A 24530-nucleotide genomic window follows, 5' to 3' on the forward strand; every position below is an offset into this window, starting at 1 on the left:
ATAAAAATGCCTCGATATAGACAATGTCTTAACCCAAGAATGAGTCTTTGGGAGTTTGGGAGTTGGAGGGATTTTCAGGCACTTTGGAAGGCTAGTGGGGAATATGTTTCTGGATGGTGGCAGGGGTAACTTCTCCAGTCATACCATTAATGTGATTGCTTATTCAGTGTAGGATACTGTGTTCAGTGGAAAATAAATGAGCTTTAGACTCTAGATTCCAAGAATACAGAATAAAGCTGATCTTATTTTGAATAAAGGCAGAACTAGAAAAATCTAAGGGATATTAATGAGAACATATGAGAGTATTTTCTTTAGCTTCTACAGGTTTGGGGTACCTTTTTAAAAAATTTTCATGGTTTGCTATGTCATTGTGGGTGTGGAGGGAACTGGGTCTTATTTTAAGCAGTGGGACTATTAAAATTCAGCTACAGAGGTTGGCTAGACTCTGGGTGGGGCTGTTTTGTGAAGGGGCCAACTTTTGGAATCTAAAGGAGGAAGTAGATGGCCCCAGCCACTCAGAAGTACACATTTACACACACACACACACACACACACACACACACACTTTACTTTCTTGTTCTAGGATACCAAAATACCTCACTAGTAGGTTGATTTGAATTTTTTAAGTCATGTGACAAAACCATGCTACTTAAAATGCAGTGTGTGTGGTTTGAATGACTTAAGACCAAATTCTTGTTTTCCTTGCATAACTGTGGATTTCTGTAGTCTGTGCTTGCCTACCCAGACTTATGTTCATAGCAACTGAAAAAGGTGACAAGTATTTAGACAGCAGGCAAAGACTATAGCTACTTTTGAAATAGAAGCTTTTCATCCAGAAGTTAATTAAGTCGTCCTCGGACCAGGACTCACTGGGGAAAACTTACAGACAGTTTCAGGAGTAGAGCGGTCTGTAGCTGAGGTAAGTGCTTAACTTTGTTTAGTTTTGTTTTGATCTGTAAAACTTTAGCCCTGCCAACAAGAACAATCCTGCTTTCAATTTTAGTTCTTCCCCCTCCTTCTGATTTACAATGTTTTAGCTGTCTAGGAGACCAATGCAATTTCACATCTGTGGGAAGTTTCTTTCTCTTAAACTGGTTTATTTATAACATTGGCTGGCTTTAGGGACCAACTGAGAGTGGGTGCGCTCCTCCACATTCACACCCCCACACCCACTCACATACCCATTCTCTCTCTCTCTCTCTCACACACACACACACACACACACACACACAGAAAGAGATTTGGATTTGGAGTCTGACGTAAGAATGGAGTTTTTCAATTGAGCAAGTTACTCAACATCTCTCTGGGCCTCAGTTTCCTCCTCTATTAAAATTTGTTAGAAGAAGAAGAAGAAGAAGAAGAAGAAGAAGAAGAAGAAGAAGAAGAAGAAGAAGAAGAAGAAGAAGAAGAAGAAGAAGAAGCAGCAGCAGCAGCAGCAGCTGTTTGGCTAAATGATCTATCTGTGAATTCCCTTCCAGCAGGAGAGCCTAGGATCCTATCTCTCTCACACACAAGCAGGCAGCCAAAGACCTTTATTTTACTAGAATTTAGAATTGGGATCACTGATTAGATGGCTCAGGCCTTCTTCATTTAAGTGAGATTAGAGGTTCTCACCACAGCTGTCTCCTGGAGATGACGGAAATGTTACTGTTGAAAGAAAACAGGGCAATTCAATGAGTTACTGCTGTTGAGGAGTTTCATTTCAGAACAAAAATGGGGAGAAATTCAAATTCAGAAGAAAACAAGGAACTTTTTATAGTAGGAGCATCTGGAATGTATTTGTTTCAGAGGAATATGAGACCTGAAAGTGGAAGATTCCTCTAGCTGTTGGGAGGAAGGGGAGAAATGGAAGGAAGAGGCAGGGTGAAGGGAGAAGGGCTACAGCTAATGGGAAGGGTACAGACTGGAATTCCACATAAACAGCCTGGCATGACAGATATTGGTGCTTCCAAACTAGAGGGCAACGGCACAACTCAGAGTGTCAACTGGATTCCAGGTTAATACTTAAAAAAAAAAAGCCCAGATTTTCAAGTTTGGTACACAAAGATGGCATTATATGTAGGCAGTAGCCATGTGGAATGATGAGAGATTAGGGAAAGTCTGGGAAAGACAGCTTCCAAAAGCAGACCTCCTCTCTTCCCTTCCCAACTCAAATCCCACACACTCATGAAATTTACCCTAATTTATTCATCCCTTTGCTTTGATCTCTCAAGTAGTCTTTTAAAATGTAAATATTCCTGGGAATAATAACAAATTAAGTCCCTAAAATCTTAGCATTTTAGTAGAAACTAGAGTTTAGTACTTTCCTTGCTTTCCTCCTGACTCGATTGAAAACAGCAAGCTAGCTAAGGAAGGGACAGGGCCCAGAGAGGGGTGATAGAAATGTTTTCAAACCCACTTCACCATGCTGCCATGAATCCTAAGTACTCCAAACCTCCACTGACTAACCACCCATTTCTTCCTCAATCACACAAAAACAGCTCTCTCAAAGATTACCAGAGATTTAATAATAGCTAAATTCCATACCTGTTCCACAGTACTCATCCTGAGATGAACTTTCTGCAGCTTTTGATACTTTCCTCTCTTGGCTGCAGCTTTTCTTCCTGGTTATCTTCTGACCTGGCTGAAATTCCTTCACTGGATCACCACTAATCTCCTTCCTTTCCCTCCACCCCCAGTCCTACCTCCACAAACAAATGCCAAAAGGGTTCTTTGCTGGGCCCTCTTCCTTTCTATCTACACTTTCCCCCTTGGTGAGTTCATCTATTCTCAAGGATTCAATAATTATTTCTATACAGATGAATCCCAAGTCTTTATGTCTAGCCATATTCTTTTCTCTTAAATGTCAGTCCTACATCTCCAAATGACTTCTGGACATATCCAGTCAGTCAAAATATTTTATTTCCAATTTATCCTGAATATAGCCTGTTTGTATATTGGCTCCCCCATTAGATAGTGAGCTCCTTCAGAGCAGAGACTGTTTTTGCTTTTCTTGGTATTCCCAGCACTTAGCACAATGCCTGGCACATAGTAGGTACTTAAATCTTTATTGACTACTGTCAGACATGTAAACGACTACATACACACAGGCCAGATTAAGATATACTGGGGGGGGGGGGGAGACGGACAACAGGGGCAAGACACAAGAATTAAGGGGGATTGGGAAAGGCTCCCTGTAGAAGATGAGATTTTAGATGGGACTTGAAAGAAACCAGAAAAAACAGAAGATAGAGATAAGAAGGTGGAGCATTCCAGGTACAGAACAGCCAGTGAAAATGCCTGGAGTTGGAAGATGGGGGTTCATGTTCTAGGAAAGGCAAGAAGACCAGTGTCACTGGATTGCAGCATACATGCTAAGAAGACCGGAAAGATTGGAGGGAGCAAATGAAATTCACTAAGTGTGTGAATGGTAGGGGGAAGGGAGGGAGGGTGGCACAGACAGACTTGTGCTTTGGGAAGCTCCCTTTGGCAGCTGAATGGAGAATGGACTAGAGTGACCTGGGGCATGCAGAAACTTTCACAGGCACACCAACCTGGCAGGCTACTATAACAGTCAAGGCCTGAAGTGACAAGGGCTTGCAGCAGGGTGTGAAGGCAATGTCAGAGGAGAGAAGGGGGCACGTGCAAATATTTCTCACTTGTTTCAAGATTTTTCAGGGTCTTGACCAGCTCCTGCCAAAATGAACAAGCACAGGATACACACAGACAGGTAAACTCTAGTGTATTTATTCACAAACCAGCAGTAGGTGATGGGCATGTGCATCTCACAATTCCACAGACTACATTCTTCCCTCCACAGCTTTGTAAGCCAGAGACAGTAACAAAGGAAGTTAGTCAATAAGCATGAGTTAAGGGCCTACCCCAGCTTTATCGGATAGGATAAAGAGAAGGGGTAAAACTTCCTTGAGCTATTTTAAGGTGATTAAGATGATCCGTAAATAGATGAGGGGCAAGGGAGGTAGGGAGAGATATTTTGCTGAGTCATCATATGGGGGGGGCATGGGAAGGCAATTAGGCATAAAATGGAGTTAGGTCACTCTTAACAGATAACTTTCAGTTCTTAAAAAATCCTCTTTTAACACATCAAACCAAATGCAAACTCATTGTCTTTCCCCCCAAATCTGCCCCTCTTCCCAACTTCCCTATTTCTGGCAAAGCTACCACCATCCTAAGAGTACTGGTAGCATGACAAATGTTAAACTTAAACACAGGAAGTTCAAAATCCACTTTAGACACTTAGTAGGCATGTGACTGTGGCCAAATCACAATCTTTTTGAGCCTCTGCTTCCTCATTTGCAAATAGCAATATTAACAGCATCTACCTTACAGGGGTTATCATGAGGATCAAATAAGATAATGTATTAATAAACAAACTCTCTCTCTCTCTCTGTGCAAATCTGAAAGAGCAATACAAATGTGAGCCACTACCTACATCATCATCCTTAGCAACACAATATAGGAGAAAGAGTGCTGACTTTGGAGTCAGAGGACCTGGGTTCAAATCCTTACTCTGACAGCCAAGTCATTGAACCTTCCTAATCTGTAAAAATGAATGGGTCAGACCACATGGCCTCCGAGATCTCTTCCAGCTCTACATCTATGATTACAGGATCCCATGAATCAACTATGACTCTTCCTTCTCCATCTCCCTCCACAGACAATTAGCCTCCATTTCTTGTAGATTCTACCTTTACAGACTCATGAAAAATGTTATCCACCTCCAGAGAGAGAACTGATAGAGTCTAAATGCAGATTGAAGCACACTATTTTTCACTTTATTTTTTCGTGAGGTTTTTTTTTTGGTCTGTTTCTTCTTTCACAACATGACCAACATGGAAATTTGTTTTTCATGACTGCACATGTATAACCTATATAAAACTGCTTACCATCTGAGGGGGGAAGGGAGGAGAGAGAAAATTTGGAACTCAAAATTTTAAAAATGAATGTTAACAATTGTTTTACATGCAATTGGGAAAAAAATATTATTTCATATCTATATAGTCTACTTCTAAAAAAATAAAGTATTATTTCGTGTGTGTGTGTGTGTGTATATACATATATATACACATATATATGTATATATATATATACATATATATGTATATATATACACATATATATGTATATATATATGTATATACACACACACACACACACACACACACACACACACACACACAGAGTCAGAGAGTCTACCTTTACAGTATCTCTTACCTTAGCTGTTTTCTCTTCACTCTCATCCTAATCTAGCTCAGGGTCTCATAACCTTTCAAATGGACTATTAATAACAGTTTCCAAATTAGTCTCCTGCCCCCAGCATCTCTCCGTATTTCAAATTCTTCTCTACATAGCTGTCAAAAAAATTTTCTTAATGCATATATCTAACCACATTTCACACACACACACACACACACACACACACACACACACACACACCCTTCAGTGGCTCCCTAATGCCTGTAGGGTAAAATATAAACTTCTCTTAGCCAAACATTTAAGGGTCTCTATAACCCAGTCTTCCCCATTGCAGGGCACTCTCTGGCTTCCCTGTGTATGTACAAATGATATCCTATCCCTGCAATATTCTCCTCCTCCATCTCTGCCTCCTGGAATTCTTATGTTCCCCCTTCAAGGCTTACCTTAGGCACTAAATAACACCTCTTTGGTGAGGCCTGATCATCCAGGCTGTTAGACCTCTCCCCCACTTAAATATTTGTGAAGTCTCTGGTCCCTGTCTCTCTTTTGCTCTTCACTCTCTTCCTTCATTATACTTATCTACATTTATGTGGTGGCACCCTTATAGAATATAAACTCCTTGAGGAGAGGGGCCTACTTTATTCTTTGTCTAACATGCATAATAATAAATATTTACTGAAATAAGTACAGCTATCCCTAAGTCTAAGTAAAAATTTTGTCTTCCCTCTCAATTTGGTGGAAGGGGAGAAGGGTGAGGAGGGATAGGATGCTTCATGTTTGGTTTCCTGGTATGCAGAAAGAGAGTTTTGAAACATTTTAAGGTAACTGCTTCAGGATTTCCAGGCAAACTGAAGCTTTGTGATTGTGAAAGCCAAACAACAACTCTGGCCATATTGACTTGAAAAGTTAAGAGTCTTCCCTGGGGTTTTCTATTTCCCTTCATTTTTCTTCTCTCCCCTCTGCAACTCTGCCTGATTCTTTCTGAAGGTAATGGAGTTCATTAGGAACAAGAGAGAATGGCTGAAAGAAGGCTCTACAATTAGAGTTTACCTTCTTAACCAAGGTATCCAGAGCAAAAACAGGTTACAGCTGAGTGGTCAAGTAAGCTCCATCCTCCACCCCGAACAGTAAACACACTGTAGGTGGATATCGGAGGACAGAGCAACTACAGGGGAAAATAAATAAATAAATGAATGAATAAATAAATAAGAATAAAATGGTGAAGTGAAGGTTGGCAGAACCTCTGAATACAGACTGAAGCATACTATTTTTCACTTTTTTTCCCCCCCAGTCTTCTTGTACAAAATGAATGATGTGGAAATGTTTTACATGATTATACATATATAATCTATACTGGATAACTTACTGTCTCAGGGAGGGAGATGGGGAGGAAAAGACAGGAATAAAATCTGGAACTCAAAACTTTAAAAATTGTTTTAATAAAATATTATTTTTAAAAAAGAAGGAAATATCCAAGAACAGACACAATATGTGTACTCCAAAAAGTTTCCATAAATCATGCTGGTAAATGGAATCCTATTTCCAACTCTTCCTCCACCATTAACTTTATATTGTTGGTAGGAAAGAGAATTCCATTGACCAAAATGAGACTTATGGAAACCTCAGGAGCAGCACATGAATAACTGGAAAAGGAGGTAAAGTGATCAAGGGAGGGGTAGGACAGATAGCTTTGGTGCCACACTGATGCTCCCCAAATGTTAAAAGAGCCAAAACAAAGCTTTCAGCGAATGTATGGGATTTATTCTTAAGGTAATAATAATAATAATAACAGCCAGCATTTTTAAGGTTTGCAAAGTGCTTTACATGCTAACTCTTCTGATGCTCACAAGAACCCCTGTGGTAGGTGTTATTATAATAATCATATTTCAGATGAGGAAAATAAGACTGACAGAGAAGACTAAATGACTTGCCCAGAGTCACACAGCTAGTAAGTGTCTAAGGTGAGTCTTCCAGACTCTAGCCATTTGTCATCTAGCTGCCTAAGATTTAGAAAGTACCATGGAATTTGAATGGAAAGCCTACACTACAATCTCTGAAGGCTATATCAAGGAGTTCTTAATCCATCTCTAACTATGTAACTTGACCATTTCCAATTAATCACCAATTGGCAAAGACTCCAAACTCTTGAACTTTCACGTCCTCTACTTTCTCACATCCTCCTCTAAGCTTTTCTGCAAATGGTCCAGAAGCAAACATTTGACTATATTGTTAAAAAAAAGGAATCCTGGATGGAATCTTGTTACAGAGAATAACAAAAGCTAGTATTTACATATCACTAAGTGCCAGGCACTTATATGCTCTTATTTTCCCCATTTTGCAGATGAGGAAACTAGGGCAAACAGAGGTTAAATGACTTGCCCAGGATCATTAGCTGATTAGGTCTTTGAGGGCAAGGGGCTATCTTTCTTTTAATTAATTATATACCCATCACTTAGCACAGTAGTAGGCACATAGTAGGTGCTTAATAAGTATTTAATGGATTTTACTAGTAAGTGACTTGAGGCTAAATTTGAGCTCAGTTCTTCCTGACTCTAGGCCAGGCACTCTATCCACTGTACCACCTAACTGCAAGGAGAACAATTTCTTTGTAATACTCATGGTCTGATTTATTTGTTCTGAAAAATGGGGGAAAATTTTTGTATAGCAATTTTATCTTTAAAGTAGAAAACAGCAACACACACACACACAGAGTAGGTCATATCCATATATCATCCAGTTCAATACAAAGAAGCAGTCATCTAGCCTTTGCTTGAAGGCTAAATAAACCCAGACCTCTTCCACTAAACTTTCCTAAGAGCAAATAATTTTTGGACAGCTCAATGTTAAGAAGTTTTCCTCAGCCCAATTATTCCAAGGAACTTCTCTCTGCTCACCTCCCCCCACCCCACCCCATGTTCTACCCTCCAGAATTAAACAAAATATGTCTAATCCCTCTTCCATACAAATCTTCAAATACACGAAGTCAAGCACAATTTCCCTTCCTTACCCCATTCCTCAAACTTTCTCTTTCAAAGGCTAACCAACCCCAATTTCTTCAAATGTTTTCTAGTCCTTCACTACACTGGTAACTGCCCTTCCCCCCCAAACCCACATTCATGTTTAAACTTATGAGTGTCCCTTCAAAAATATGGCAGCCCCCTCAAAATCCCCGCCCCCAAAACATGAAAGTCCTTTTCTCTAGACCAGGAGTCCTTAACCTTTTTTGTTGTACAGACCTCTTTGGCAATCTGCTGACTCCTTTCCTATGAACCTCTTTCTCAGGACAATGTTTTAAAATACAGAAAATGAAATACAAAAGAAACCAATTATACTGAAATAGTTATCAAAATATTCTAAAAAACAAGCTCAAGGTTAAGAACTTACTCTAGACACCATCTGTGGATCAAGATCATTCAGCCTTCTTAGATGCCACATCATACAGCCATCTCAAACTATGCTTGCAGTCCACCAAAACCACTCAGATATTTTCATCCCAGTCGCTTCCTGATCACAACCCCCATATGTGTTCTTGTACAGTCTTTGTGAACTCCAGTGTAGGACTTCACAGGGAATCTCAGGAAATTTCACCTTGTAAGTTTCAGCCCATCATTCCATTCTGAGATCCTGTTCTCAATTCTGTCACTCACTCTATTACCTGTCCCTCCCATTTGATAAGCACACCATTTATATTTGTTCAATCCAAGGCATCAACAAAAACTTTTGACTGGAGTAGGGAAAAACGATGGTTAGGAAACATACTGGAGTGCACCAGAAACTTCCGTCCATGTAGACCAATCCTTTAAACATCACTTTTTGGTATGGTCAGGTACCCAGTTCACAAACTACCTAACTGTACTATTGTGCAGATCGCATCTTTCCTTCTTTTCCATGTGGTCTGTGAAAGATCTTGTCAAATTTCTTGCTAAAATTCAGACATACTGAAATGTGGACAAGAGAAGCTGTATGACATCTCTGAGTGTCTGTGTCTACAGCATTCCACTAAGCCTAGTTACCAACACTCCTCAAAAAAGGAAATGAGGCACGTGGATTCAAAATTCAGATTAAAAAAATCACTAATTTACTGACATACAAAACATGAAGGAAGAGGCCTAGAACCAATACTCCTGTCAGAGCTTATCTATACCATCAAATGAAACCTTTGGGGGAAATGTAAAAAGTTTTCAAAAGTATGGATTCTATTCATTTCCCATACATAGTTTGGCTAAAAGTTTTTGTAGGATTCTGTAACATGTTTTAAACATATGAAAGCACAGATCTGCATTATGAATATATATGCTTTCTCTTTAAACCATTATATGGTGCCAAACATGGGGCCTTGTATGCAGTAAACACCCAGAAATACATGCTTGTTGAATCGATTTGAACATTTTGGGGTGGTCAGCAAATTACATACCATCCACTTTTACTGTACTAGTATTGACTTAGAGTTAGCTACCAGAATCTTTATCCCCAAGAAACCTAAAGAAATTCTAACCCATCATTTACTCTATAGTTATATGGGCAGATAGTAGTATTGCATAAAGGAGAGAGAAGAGCCTAGACAGTTAAATATCAGGGCTTCTCTAAACCAGGCATTTTTAACCTTTTTTGTGTACTGGACTCCTTTGGCAGTCTGGTGAAGCTCAAGGATCTCTTTTCAGAATAATGTTTTTAGATGCATAAAATGAAATACATAAAATTACAAGGGAAATCAATTACGTTGAAATGTTGTTTTAGTTGTTTTTCAGTCATGTCTGACTCCTTCATGACCACTTTTGGGGTTTTCTTGGCAGAGATACTAGAGCAGTTTGCCATTTCCTTTTCCAGCTCATTTTACAGATGAGGAAATTGAGGCAAACAGGGTTAAGGGACTTGCCCAGGGTCATACAGCTAGAAAGTGCCTGAGACCTGATTTGAATTCAGGAAGATGAGTCTTCCTGACTCCAGGGCCCAGTCTATCCAGTACACCATCTAGCTGCCTTATATTGAAGTACAGTTATCAAAATATTTATTTAAAAAAGATTCATAGCTTCCAGGTTAGCAATCCCTGCTCTAAATAAAAGCAGGAGTACAAAAAGCAAGCCATCACCATAAAGTCATTAAGTGTGGTCAGTGAACCTTGTATGAATTCTTGACTTACTAAAGTCCACTCAAGTCGCAGCTTAGGAAAAAGACAAGAGAAAAAGAAAAGTGAAGTGGATGTACTAGGAGCATAGATGTAGAATTGGAAGGAACTTCTAGAGGTCATCTAGTACAACCTTCTCCTTCCAAGAGAATGAAGAAACAAGAGAGATGTTAAGTGACTTCTCTAAGACCACTCAAAGAGGAAGTGGTAGGGCTGGTTCTCTGACTCTAAATCTAAGCAGGTATTCTTCTCTACCATGCTGCTATCTCTGTGCAAGGATCCTTCCCATAGCAATTCTATAGGGACATAAAGAGTTAGTATGTATTTCTTAAATTTAAAAATTGTTCTCAATGCTTTTTGGTCAATGACACTGCACAGCCACATAACCTCCACCGGAAATATCAGATGTGGACTCAATGGGATGAGGGAGGCACAACTAGTTTTTATATAAATAGCTTGAGAAGGCCAAGGTCTCCTACTGCATCCTGGGCTATCTCTAGTTTTCCTGATCTATATCACACCACTAGCCCCAGATGGCTCTAGAGGAGCAAGTGAGGCTGGTAATTTTGCACAGTCCTCTCTCACTTAAATCCATTTCACTTGCAAGTCATGGCATCACTTTTCTGATGTCATGGTCCTCTTCAAAAATGGAGAACCAAAAAAAAAAAAATGAAGAACAAACAACATATAGTCAACTCAAGTAGACAAGCTTAGGCAAACTTTCTAGCCCGTATGTTCACAAATAAAAAACAAATGCTAGTCCTTCCCTCTAACATTATCTTGTCTATATCTTATTTATTCTTAATTTTTAAAATATTGTCTTTCCATTAGACTGTGAATTCCTTGAGAGCATTCTTCATTATCTCCAACACTTACCACAATGCCTGGAACATAGTAGGTTAATGAATAATTATTGATTTGACTAACCCTGGAGTTGGGGGAAACATAAGGTAATTGTGTGTCTTATACCATGTAGGGACTTGAAAGTAGGAGGAAGAGATTGTGGCCCATGAGTGGTCCTTCTGAATTTAGATTTAGGCTAGTTTCAGGGGGACAATAAAGTCTACATTGAGATTTCTGTACTCTGTCCTCATGTCAATTCCCTATACAGCCATGGTATATACATCCATACACACACACACACACACACACACACACACATATAGACACACACACAGGCCTGGAGTCAGGAAGATTCATCTTCCTTCAAATCTGGCCTTAGACACTTAGTAGCTGTGTGACCCTGGGAAAGTCATTTAACCCTATTGGCCTCAGTTTTCTCTTCTATAAAAATGAGCTAGAGAAGGGAATGGCAAACCACTCCAGTATCTTTCCCAAGAAAATCCCAAATGGGGTCACAAAAAGTTGGACACAACTGAAAACAAATGAACAACAACAAGAAAGTTTCTAGGGTCCTTGGGGCTTATTTGAGGAAATGGATGAAAAAGAGAAACAATATTCTCATTCTTATATATGTCTTAAGCACTTGATTGTGGTCAAGTGGTTGGGGAAAGGAGAAATTGGTCTATCCTATCAGGTAGGACTTAGGATGGAGCACAGATCCCATCATATCACTTTTAGCTGTGCAATACAGGCCAGCTGCATTCCATCTCAGTGGCTCTGCTTCCTCTACACAATGACCAAAAAAAGTCTGCCCTACCGGAGCCCTGTGTGTATTCTTGAATTCATTCCCCATTCCTCCCACCAAGTATGGCAATCATCACTACTGTTTGGAGGAGAAAAGGGTTTTAAGGGCATACTCAGACCCTAAACAAGATCTCTCTCTGTTTGTCTACACACACACACACACACACACACACACACACACACACACACACACACACACACACGCAAAAACAGAGTGAGAAAACCTTATTGATCATGGTTATATAAAACTAATACAGAACCAATGAAATAATCAGCCTCAGAAGACTCAAAAATAGCACTTTATTTATATTCCTACTCTCTTGGGCAAGATTATTTTACTCAGTACATATGAAGGAATACAACTGCAAGTTATCTCCAAGAACAATGCTGTTTCTGAAATTATTTTGTCTTGAGGCAAAGAGAAAGGAGAGGGGAGGAGGAGAAGAGCCTAAATAGCCTGACAGTATCTCTTTAACACTGCATGAAAATACTATTTTCTTGAAAACAACACATCACTCCGCAAAAGCAGTATAAATACACAGAAGTTTTAAATCTGATGCTTTGAAGTTAGTTCAGATAGGCAGACAGACAGTAGATAGATAGATAGACAGAGAGATACATACGTAGATACATACAGATATATAGATAGAGATATGTGCACACACAGAGAGCCTCAATTTCATTCCTCTTCAAAATATCATTTTAATATCAGTACCAAGGGTAGATCCCAATGTTTTGTCATCCAACATATCAAAACACTAATCAGCTCTATTCCTGCCCTGGGTATGGCAGTTTTCCAGATAAAAACTACTTTAACTAGCAAGTTCCCAGATTGTGCCTGGATAATCAGCCAACCACAAAAGCTATGAACCACAAAGTGAGACTGAGATTCCATGTAAAAGAAGCTGACACGGTTACTCAACAGTTCACTTGGCAGAAGGTTTGGAAAGAGCTGAGTAGACAGTAATGGAAATATTAATAGAGCCTGAAGGAGCTACAAAAGTTCACTTCTACCAGAAAAAAGAGATAATGACAAAAGAAAGAAAAAGTAAATCTCTTTGGGCTGAGGCAAGGAAAGAATTAAACTACAAGGAAAACACCATCAGAACAAGGAGCTTTTTATCTCTTCTGTATCTATAGAAAGAAAATAGGATTAATCAATCCAATGGCATTTCTTAAGTGCAAAAACTTCAAGCCATACATACTGCCTATATCTCATATCAGAAAATGTTAGATCTAGAAGACACTTCACAAGTAATCTAATTGAATGCCTAAATTTTACAGATGAAAATAGAGTCTAAAAAGAGAAATTAATTTGCCCCCAAATAACATAGCTCAAGAAGTAGCAGAGCTGGGACCAACCCCCAGGTCTCAAGACTCCTTTTCCAAAGTTCCTTCTACAACCTCATGCTGCCTTCTTTCACTGAAGTCATTTCCAAAGACTATGCTGAGGCAAACTAATGTGCTGGGAGTTTTGCTAGGTGTGCTATGGAATTTTGGACATTATGCCATTGCAAATAAAAGAAAATTTATCAATAATTTTGTTTCACATGGATTTTGCTAGTTCAGCCTACATCGTACAGTAACTATAGTTATTCATTCTATAGTAAATATAGTATTCATTCTAAAAAACTCACCTATTACATATATGCACTAACACAAGAACACATGAGGCTCTGTAGCTGCAAAGGACTTTAAATAAAAACAGTTGGTCTTAATGAAAGGAAACTGAGTATATGTGAGTCTCCAAATTCTGCTGCAGAGTTGCCAACCTAAATTGTTCATGACAAAGAATTCTATGCCAGGAGGGGGGGAGAAAAGAGAAGTCTGAGAACCTTTGCTTTACAGAATAACCATGCCTGTGCCAAATGCCCAAATTTTAACCATGAAAATGACTTATCAGTCACCCTCTACATTCTATAGTACCACTGCCGTCTTCAGGAATCCACAGAAAAATGGATATCAAAATCAAGCAATCAAATCTTCAGGTGTCTGTCTGTGTTTAGGAGGATTTTTCTAAAAGGTTAGAAAGGTCGTTATCAATATATTTGAAAGAGATCTTCCCAGAGCTTATGTGTACTCATGTGGGCAATTTTGAGCTTAAAGTGATGTTTTTTTGGAAGAAGCTACCAAAAGGTTGCTTATTATTTTTTCTTGGCTCTATTCTTTCTCATCATCATTCAATTTAATACGCACTTACTCTGCACCTGCTACCTGCCCAAGCACCATGGGGGATACAAAAGAAGTAGAAGAAATAGTTCTTGACCTCAAGGGGCTTACAGTCTAGTTAAGAAACTGATGCAGACATGAAACCAAAAGAGTATAATTCTATGACAGTACATTAAAGTAGATACAACTTAGTGTGGTATATCTCAAGCATATGTAAGGGCTCAGAACTAGCAATGTAATATAGAAGAAAATGGCAGGAATCTATTAAGAGACCATGTTTCTAGTCCCAGCTCTGCCACAAAAGAGATGTGTTCTTCCTGGGAAAGTCACTTTATTATCTCTGGCCCACAGTGTCCACATCTTTAAAACAAAGGCTCTGGTTTAAATTATTTTTAAATCCCTTCCAACTCTAAAAAACCTCTATTAATTCTATGAGTCAATTATCCTTAGTAATAGAAAGAAGTAGTTGGATTTGGCAAGAAAGTCTTCATGAAAGCAGTGAATTTGTGTAAAGGACTATGAATTATAAGAAGTGTACTATCAAACTGAGGAGTAAGGTCTTTTTGGGTGGAGGGCAAAAGCATGATAAAGGTACATAAATAGTAATGAAAATGGTATTTGTAGTCAATGGGAAGGTGACTGAAGCAAGGGCAGTGTAGTAGAAAATAAGGAAGAACTGGTAAAGTAGGGCACCAATTGTAGGAAAACCCTCAGCCTAGGCTAAGGAATTCCAATTTGGGGAAACTAGGGAGCTATTGGTTGTTCTTACAGAAGGGAATCAATATCCTTATACTCTAAAAAAGAAAACTATGGAGAATATAAGGAAAAAGACAGATACCATTAAATATTTCTACGCACCACAGCTTGGAAAATACAGATAATGCACTTCTTTAGTCACTTCATCTACCAAACAGATAACTCAAAATAAGAACAGACTCATGCTGCCTTAGGGTTTGTCTACTTCTATATGGGGAGTGAGGGGTGAAAGGGGATCCAATAGGACAGCTGTTCTAGTAACAGCACACCATGCAACCAATCAAAATCCAGCTAAGCAGTATAATTTCAGTGCTCCAAAACTGAATAGTAACATCACTAAGAGACCATTTAACTCAAATAGTCAAAGGCTATTAAGTGAGCACAGGATTCCAATGATGAGCAGGTTTGATCAATTAAGCACCAGAGTTTTCCAGGGCAACAATGTTCCAAGCTCAGATAGATAAACTTGACTCTCAGCAGCCCAGAATTTAACACCAGGCTCCAAGTGTGTGGGCCAATATTAAGCTAAACTCCTCCTCTTTAAATCGACCCCTTTGAGTCCCTATGGAAACAGGGAAATCTCAAAGGCTTGTGGGTCATTGTTGACCCATCTTTTCCTCACCCCATTCCCTAAAAAATAAATAGTAAATGACAGGTGAGGAGGGTTTACATAACAGTAGATTCTCTGGAATAATAATAATAATCATAGCTAACCTTTACACAGAGCTTACTATGTGGGAAGCAGCATGCTAGGCGCTTTACAATTACCATCTCATTTGAGATAATAAGGATAAGGAAAGAAAAGCCAAGGAAGAGTATAAGCCAGCCTAGGAGGAAGCAGCACTGAAAGCAATAAACACCATTCCTCTCCTGAACTGCTCCACGACAGGCAGTTTGGAAGGACAAGTCTCCTCCCATAGTCTCCTGCCTGTCTAACCAGGCCACCTCAGTCACCTTTACTGGATTCCACCACAGAAAATATCACTCATATTTCACCCCCTAACAAGTTCTGCCTTAACCTTCCCAGACTTATCCTGCATTGCTCTTCTTCACGCACCCTCCACTGCTGTCAAATTGGTGTTCCTGACTCACCTCCTGCAGGCCGCCCCCTCGCCTGTGTCCATGCTCTCACACTGTCTGTCCCCTGCACAGCAGGTCCTCCTAACCTCTCCCTCTCAGCAGGCCTCACTGCCTTCAGGGCTCAGTGTAACCACACCTTTCATGAAGTCATTTGTGATTCCCCACTTGACCCTACTAGTAAATTATCTTGTTTATCTTGTCCATATCTTGTTTACTTTTCACAGGATCACAGATTCAGAGCTGGAAGGGGCCTCAGCAGTCACTTATCCCATCCCCTCATTTTACAGATGAGGAAACTAAGACCTGGGGAAGTTAAATGACTTGCTCAAAGTCACACAGAGAGTAAATGTCAGAGATGGAATGAGTCCAGGTCTGCTGACATCACAGCCAGGGTACTTACCACTGTACCATGATGCCTACTGTTGTCTCTCCAACAAAATGTAAGCTCCTGGAGGGCAGAGGCTGTGTCTCATTTTGTCATTGTATCCCCTAGCATCTTGCATATTAGAAGTACTTAATAAATGCTAGGTGGTGCAGTGTATAGAGTGCTAGACATAGAATCAGGAAGATCTGAGTTCAAATCTGACCTTAGGCACTTACTAGCTCTGATGGCGGGCAAGTCATTTAACTCCCCCGTTTGCTTCAGTTTCCTCATCTACCTCCCAGGGTTTTGGTAAGAATCCAATGAGATAATAATTATAAGACACTTACAGAGAGCCTGGCACATAATAAGCACTATATAAATGTTGTTTAGTCATCTTCAGTCATGTCCAACTTTTCGTAACTTTCTTTGTGGGATTGGAGTGGTTTGTCATTTGTCATTTCCTTCTCTAGTTCATTTTACAGATGAGGAAACTGAAGCAGAGTGAAGTGACTTGCCCAGGGTCACACAGCTAACAAGTGTCTGAGGCCAGATCTGAGCTCAGGAAGATGAGTCTTCCTGACTCCAGGCCCAGGACTCTTATCTATTGTACCACCTAGCTGCTGATTGATGTAACTTCTGCTTTGCTTCCAGTTTTCTGCAGCCCCTATTAGAATAGTATACTATCTATTAGTAATGCAGTTGCCATGCGGCTGAATTTGAGTCAGATTTTCTTTATGGAAAAGAAAAAAGGCACACACAATGGAATGGATGACTGAAGATCACTTCTGTTTGGTTTTGAAGCACAATCAAGGACACATGCTTAAACAAACCATTCAGACACAAACAGCTCATCATCCTCATTTAGCCCTGCCTAAAATCAGAAGCCCTGAACCTGGCTGAACAGGCTGGAGGTAGCTCCAGAATCAGAGGTTCCCAAACCCATTTGGCCTACCAACCCCTTTTCAAAAAAAAAAAATTACTCAGCGCCCCCCTGGAAATCTACTTTCTTAATCTTTTCACTTTTAAAAAAACTACTATCACCTCTCCCCCTCTCCCCCCCCCGCCCCCAACTGTTTCAGTGCCCCTCAAGGGGCAGTATCGCCCACTTTGGGAACCTATGCTCCAGATAATCCACAAAGCATAAAATTGAAATGTGACAATTTGTTTCCTAAATCAAAGGACTTTGACAGCCTCTGGCTATTAAAAACAAAACAAAACATTTATTCTCAAGCATCCAAAGAGAAGCAGTCCAATTAGTCCCAATCAATCCAGATTTAACATCTCATGCTCTTTAAGCCATTCTGTTTAGAACAATTTTATTTTCTACCTATGGTAAAAGTTCAAAAGATTCTCTTTCCAATTTGCCTTAGAGAAAAATTCTGATAATTTCCTCTTAGGACAGCCTATGCTCTTAATTTTCAAGTCATGCTGGAATCATGCATAGTGATTATTCACTATTTTACTCACTGGAAGATAGCTGATACTGAAATACTATAAGCCCTATAACCATGGTTCTTCAAAAAAAAAAAGCTGGAGACACACCTGAGAAACTCCTGTTTCTAAAGGGTCTGAGGATATCTGGAAAAGAGAGAGAAGGGGAATTATTCATTATTAATTAAATTTTTTAAATGTTAATGTATTATTATATTAACATAAGATTAGTGAATGGGCACAGGGAGTGGGGATGTATTTCTCTATCAAAATTAAACTGAATTTGAACACGACTAATGCCAATAAACTGAAGAGGTGCGGTGGAAGCAAACCAAGATTAAGGGACTAAATCTGGGATGTCATGGCTGTAAGGGGCTCCTCTCCTGGTAAGGAATTGCATTTATCAAAGTAGATCAGATCAGTACAGAGTTTTAGATAGTTGCTTTTAGTCAGAGTTTAGACAGTTTCACTGACTTGCCCAGGGTCATACAGCCAGTATAAGTCAGAGGAAACACATGACCCCAAGTCTTCCTGGCTCCAGGGGAAGATCAGAGCTCTCTAGTACATCATGCTTCCTCTATAAATCTAGGTCAATATCCAATTTTTGACCTTTCTCCCCGCCCCTCCCCCCAAGTTGCTATTCTAGTTCACCGAAAAAGCTAATCTCCTGGCTTATTTCTCACCTTTGTTAACATTAAGTTTTCAAAAAAGAAACCATAGGCAACTTCACTGTTCACATTAGACTGGTTCATGACAAGGCTCTCCAGGAGGGTGTGGCTTTTTCCCTGGGAGGTGACACCAATGTTTCATCAGATAACTTAAAGTTACCTATAACTATGGCAGGATAACTTCACCAGTGTTTTGGATGTAACAGTAACGACGGGTCCATTGGTGAAAACTGATTGACACTGAATGTCATACATGGTTTTATAGGATCTAAAGCTAGAAGGGACCATATGGATCATTTTACCTTGACCCTGAAATTTACAGAGGAGGAATCCAAGGCCCAAGGTAATTAAAATCATTTGCCCAACATCAGCTCTGGGAGAAAGAAGCAAAGCTAGGATCTGTAGGTGGGTTTTCTGACTCCAAATCCAGGCCTCTTTTCACTACCACACCCTCCCTCAACTTCTACTTTGGATTTTGAAAAAAACAATTTAACAGATTTACCATGTACGAGAGATTGTGTTAAATGCCAAGGGGACTACAAAAGGTCTGAACACAAGTGAAGCAGCCTGCTTTAGTGCAGACAGCACTGGATTTGGAGTCAGAGGACTTGGCTTCCAAATCTCTTATAGCAAGGACTATCTTTTGTCATTTTCCACAAGTCACTTCTGTGGGCCTCAATTTCCACATCTTTACACTGAGGAGGTTGGGTGAGATCTTATCTAAGCCTTCTTTCAGCTACAGTCATGACATCAAAGATTTAGGGACGAAACAGATCTTGAAGATCATTTCATCCAAACCCTTATTCATTCAGCAGAAGAGGTAGAGACAGATTACATGGCTTATTCACAGTCACATAAAGATAAAGTAGCAAAGCTGAGATTTGAACCCAAATCCACTGAATCTCTTTTCAGTTCACTACATTGATCCTAAGTCCCAAACAGGAGTTCCAAAAAGCTCTTGAACAATTATGACATTATTGGTATAAGTGTACAGCCTCTCAAAAAAGACTGCTTTGAAAGGGACAAGATTCATTGAAATAGACAAGCTATGGTATGTATGGTCCCCTACCCCCCCCCCAAAACAACAATCACATTACTTTATAGCAAATGTATATTTCAAATAAAATATGCATTCTTCATGGCAAATCAATTCTGTAATCTGCAATGACTCTACGTCTTAGGGATATTTATTTATCACACAAAGTATATGCTAACTACCATTTTTCAGTTATACCCACCAAGCCTTCAGGTATTCTATTAAAGTTATACCTCTGAATTTATGGCCTTCAATTTCCTTTGAATAAATAGCAATTATATCTTGCAACACAGCCTACTGTTTAGTTAAAAGGAAAAAAAGAGAAGCCATTTTGTATGGAAACAGAAATATGAGAGTGATACATGATGGGACCATTATAGCTAACAGTCTGTCAACACTGTCGGTGAAACCTCTAACTTTGGGAATTTACAGCTTAGCAGTAAAAATGTACTCCAGGCTGAAAAGGAATAAATCAGATTGCAATCCAATGGAGATCATCTTAAAAAATATGATGGCTGCTATGGCCACACTGTGAAATTTTCTATCATTTCCATAGCAGAATTTTTTAAAACTTTAAAATGCATGAGAGTTTCAAAATATGAAACAAAAATACTCAAATCCAGAACTAAAATAGATCAGAGACTAAGAATCAACTCTTATAATTATTCTTCGCTCTTTCTATGGTTTTGTCTTTGGAATTTGGGTAAAGTGCCTAATAATATAGCATATAAAGTATATTGAGAATAAATTATAGACTTAAGAAAATAAAAAAAAATCCTTGTTGGAAAAAGGAATGGGGAAGTTACTGAAAAAACTCATTTTGGTTTATGACTCAAATCTTGGAGAATATCAAATATGGTGTCCTCACCAGGGATGGTCTGAGAGGGTGGACAGGAAAGGAAGTCACCACTTGCCCTTCTTGGTTTTGAATCTGAATATTACATACATTAGTGTGTACCATCTTTTCTCCTGATGACTTTTTACTGATCCTCTAAGGTGCTGAGCTACTTGCAAACATGAAAGTGTTTGTGTACACGGGAGGGCATGTTTGTACCTGACAGATTAGTTGGTATTTTTATGGGTGAGTGTATACACACACACACACACACACACACACACACACACACACACTAAGAAAGGGATACATGGGTCACAGGCAAGCAGAAAGATCCCCTGATCAAAAATACCTCATTCCATTCACTGGAGGTGGATTTGTACCAACTAACTACTTTCCTGCACATATGAGGAAGGTGTTGTATATTGATGGTTCACACATTAGTATTAATTATTTTAACTGGATCAATACTGAGCGAGTACTGAGATTAACCTCAGTATATGGGAATTCTAATGGAAGGGAAGGCCTCTAGGTGAATGAATGTCTATCTGAGTACACGAGGCACATGAGGAAAGAAAGACTAGAGGAGGTGTAGGAGCACAGGTACCTGGAAGACAAAGACGTGGAGAGAAACTGGAAGGTCAGAAGAATGTATTTTGCCCATTTTGCAATTTTATACCTTTTGCTCCAACTTTTTAAAGTGGGTATTAGGAATTCTACTTTTACTAGGAACCTCTAGAACAAGGGTGGGGAACCTTTGGCCTTGAGGCCACATATGGCCTTCTAGGTCCTTGGGTGTGGCCTTTTAACTGAGTCCAAGTTATACAAAATAAATCCTTTTATTAAGGGAATTGTTCTGTGAAGTTTGGATCCAGTCAAAGGGCTGTACTTTAAGGACCTAGAGGGCCACATGTGGCCTTGAGGCCACAGGTTTCCCATCCCTGCTCTAGAACCTTCCCCCAAAGAATGCCCCAGGTTTCCTGAAACTTGCTGTCCACAAAAGAAAATGACTGAAAACAAGCTTTCTTCTGGGCCTGAGGTAAAAAACCCCAACACCTTCTTTCAAAATTATGACTGTCCTGTTATGACCAACCATCCACCCTTCATGCTTGAGTCAATGAGAGGTCATTTCTGGATCTGTTTCTTTTACAGACTGTGACTTCATTTTCCTAAAGTCCTTCCTGAGAAGATGATCTCACACAACATGACGTGGATAAAATATCCAAGTAAAGACTTCATTGAAATTGAAGATATAATAAGGTCACAGAATATCATATCAAGATTTATGCACATCTACATTGCACTGTTTGTCCCAACAAGTCTGGTGGCCAGCACATTCAACATGACCACCTTTATAAAGAGGCACACTAGGATGGGAAAACTGGACTTGTACCTCTTGGACTTGACTGTGACGAACCTTCTGGTGACCCTGTTTTCATTCACTGCCATAACTAGACCAGATTACATACTAACCACCAATCTGAGCTGTGGGGTACTCTCTTTTTTCTTCAACATTTGTTACTTCAATGCTCAATACATTCAGATTGCCATGCTCTATGCATTCCTGTTCCAGGATTACTTGCCCTATCTGAGAGTGGTGACACCGATCAAAAAGCCCCTGGGAAACCTGAGCCTTATCTTTGTTTGTGCTTTCAGCAGCTCCTTGGGAGGGGTGATGCTTCTAGGCACAGCTGGCTTGTTACTTAAAAGTACCCTATGTCAGGTGGACCCACTGACAGCCTGGCCCGAATATGAGATTGTCAAATTCAGCTTGGGCTTTGGGGTGACGCTGATTATAGAAGTGGTTTTCTTTACCTTACTCATTGGGAAGCTAGTACAAAGAGTTACTCCTCCACAGAAAGACAACAGGCCCACTTACCTGGTCATGCTGACCATCACCCTGATCATGTTTGCCTGTCGTCTTTTTTACAACATTATGCTACTCAACAGGTTTAGGCTCAAACTTCAGAGGGATAATGGTTCTCCTAGAGATGAGCTCATCATGAACATTGCAGAGCTGGTCCTGTTTGGTGAGAGTTGGGCAAGTAACCTGGTCATTCTTTTTCTTCATGAGCCATGTAAGCGTTCCCTGAAGAAAAGCCTACAAAATCTAACCAAATGGTGCCGGAGGGAAGAAGAGACCCACAACAGCATGCCCCTGGAGAGAGGAATCTAAAATGCGTCTGTAGCAATGCATGGTGGAGGGGGGCAACACTGGAAAGCCATTAGCGGCTCAGCCTTTTGAGAGGAGCACAATACATCTGCTGAAATTCCACATTTGCACTGCAAGATCAAGCAGGCAGGATTTGATGTCTTGGCAGGAGACTGTGGGGATTTTGTTACTACTAGAGTCTAGATCATCCCCAAATATTCCTAAATGCTAAAAAGCGCGTCCATCTAAATAAAAAATCAAAATGGAAGGCAGCCAGCCTTTTTAAGCTCCCTCACAAGTTACCTGAATACATTCACAATGTATTCAATAAATACAAGCCAGAATATATTTAGATAATTAAGCAATATTTCACTTTCCCAGTTTGTTTTAAAATACGCTATTCATTGAAAGACAATATGGAACAACAGAGAGGTAAAGCACATATGACTGTTACAGCAGAAACTGCTTCTCAAGAGTAGCTGAATTAGCCAGAGAAACCTGGCTCATGTCTTACTATAAATAAAATAAGGGTTTTAAAAAAAATACTATAACAAACTGAGGTTAAAAAGTTATCACTCACATATTTAAAAATGGTTTTTATGATGTTGATTCAGGGACAACAATGGGACAATGTTCTGTTTGCTCTAATACACTATAGTGAAAAAAACAAGTCAGTTAGGACTGAGGATACCAAGGTTCTGGTCCCAAGACTCTGAGACTGTGATTTTGTTGAAGTTGCTTTTCAATTTATTTCATATAACAAATGCCCCACCTATTTATCTATCTTACAGGATTACTGTAGAGCTCAAACAAGAGCACAAGTATACAGGTGCTTTGGAAAGGAAAAAGCAGATATACAAATGCCAGGAATATTTATTTTGAGTGGTTCAAGATTAGCCTGGTCTTGGGAAGGTAAATGAATGAAATTAATTACACTGAGTATGGCCTGAACTTTACTGTATTCCTTTACTATTACTAGTTGTAAATCCAAGAATAATTCTTGATGCCAATGGTTTTACATGAGAAATATGCAGCAAAATAATTTCTCTTAAGTTAAAGCATGTGTGCTCACCTGCCAAGTGAGTTTTGTGAGGCAGGAATAAAAAACACATATTTTTGAAAATTCTCTGCTTCATTTATTCCCAAATAGTCATAATGTGCCTATTAGGTGGCAGAAACTGTGCTAGATTTTGTAAAGGACACAAAAGTGAATCAATCACGGTCCCTGGTCTCATGAAATTTTGATTCTACTAGGGAGAATGATGTGTCAATGCAAATTGCTATGAGATACACAATGAAAAATCTCTTCATTTGAGTAGTACAGGTAAAGAGTGATGGAAGAGAAGGCATTTAAGAAGCACTTTGATGAAAGTGTGAGAATTTCACCAGGCAGAGATGGCAACAAAAGGCATTGAAAACTGAAGAATTTTTTTCTTTCTTTTTTATTCAATTTTATTTTCAATTCCAAATTCCCTCTCCTCTTCTTCCCCCTACCCTCACCTATTGAAAAGGCAAGAAAAATTTAAAAACCATTACAAATGTGTGTAGACATGCAAAACAAATTTCTATATTAGCCATGAGGCAGGAGGAAATGGCATGAAAGAAAAAACTGAGATGGGAAAAAATGAGACATTTGTCAAGCAATGAACCATTCAGTTTGTGGAAAACTTAGAGGTCATGCTGATTTACTGCAGGAGTTCATAATCTGGGGTTAGGGAACTTTTTTTTAAAGTATTTTAATAACTGTATTCCAATGTCATTTGTTTCCTTTGTAATCCTACTTTTTTAATTTATGCATTTAAAAATACTATTCTGAGAAGAGGTTCTAAGCTTTATCAGAATGCCAAAGCAGGCTAGGACACAAAAAATGGTTAAGACCTCTTGACATTAAGAGAGACAGTGTGGAAATACTATAGATTTTATGGGAAGTGATGATCTAATGATGCTATAGGAAGATTAAGCTTATGGTAATGTGGTGGGTAATGGAAGATGGTAGACATTAGAGGTTATGAGGGAGGGGAATGCAAAAATAATCATTAGAAGGCTATTCAAATCGTTTTGGCACAAGGCA

At 39.4% G+C, this 24530-nt stretch overlaps 2 protein-coding genes across 8 annotated transcripts in view; one reads left to right on the top strand and one right to left on the bottom strand.

Moving 5' to 3' along the window:
* CHLSN (cholesin) overlaps positions 1 to 24530 on the bottom strand; it is a 351907-nt gene that overhangs the window by 222200 nt on the left and 105177 nt on the right. For 4 of the 7 annotated variants that reach the window (XM_020978699.2, XM_020978697.2, XM_078152918.1 and 1 more), the window contains one exon: positions 17880 to 17915. The exons of 2 other annotated variants lie outside the window; for them this stretch is intronic. In XM_020978699.2, the coding sequence (XP_020834358.1) occupies positions 17880 to 17915 (36 nt within the window). Of the gene's footprint in view, positions 1 to 2526; positions 2560 to 17879; positions 17916 to 24530 lie in introns of those variants that run through there. One more of the 7 variants, XM_078152919.1, reaches the window with a different exon arrangement.
* Positions 478 to 23582, top strand: LOC110202501 (uncharacterized). Its single transcript, XM_020978694.2, has 2 exons — positions 478 to 919; positions 21460 to 23582. The coding sequence occupies exon 2, from the start codon at positions 21497 to 21499 to the stop codon at positions 22481 to 22483; it is 987 nt and encodes a 328-aa protein (XP_020834353.1). The 5' UTR covers positions 478 to 919; positions 21460 to 21496; the 3' UTR covers positions 22484 to 23582.

Source organism: Phascolarctos cinereus, unplaced genomic scaffold (genome assembly GCF_003287225.1).
Source record: "Phascolarctos cinereus isolate Bilbo 61053 unplaced genomic scaffold, phaCin_HiC Scaffold_4;HRSCAF=312, whole genome shotgun sequence".
Taxonomy (NCBI): Eukaryota; Metazoa; Chordata; class Mammalia; order Diprotodontia; family Phascolarctidae; genus Phascolarctos; species Phascolarctos cinereus.

Excerpts from the sequence above, each read along its gene's own strand:
- LOC110202501 (XM_020978694.2), top strand. The coding sequence starts at position 21,497 with ATGATCTCACACAACATGACGTGGATAAAATATCCAAGTAAAGACTTC.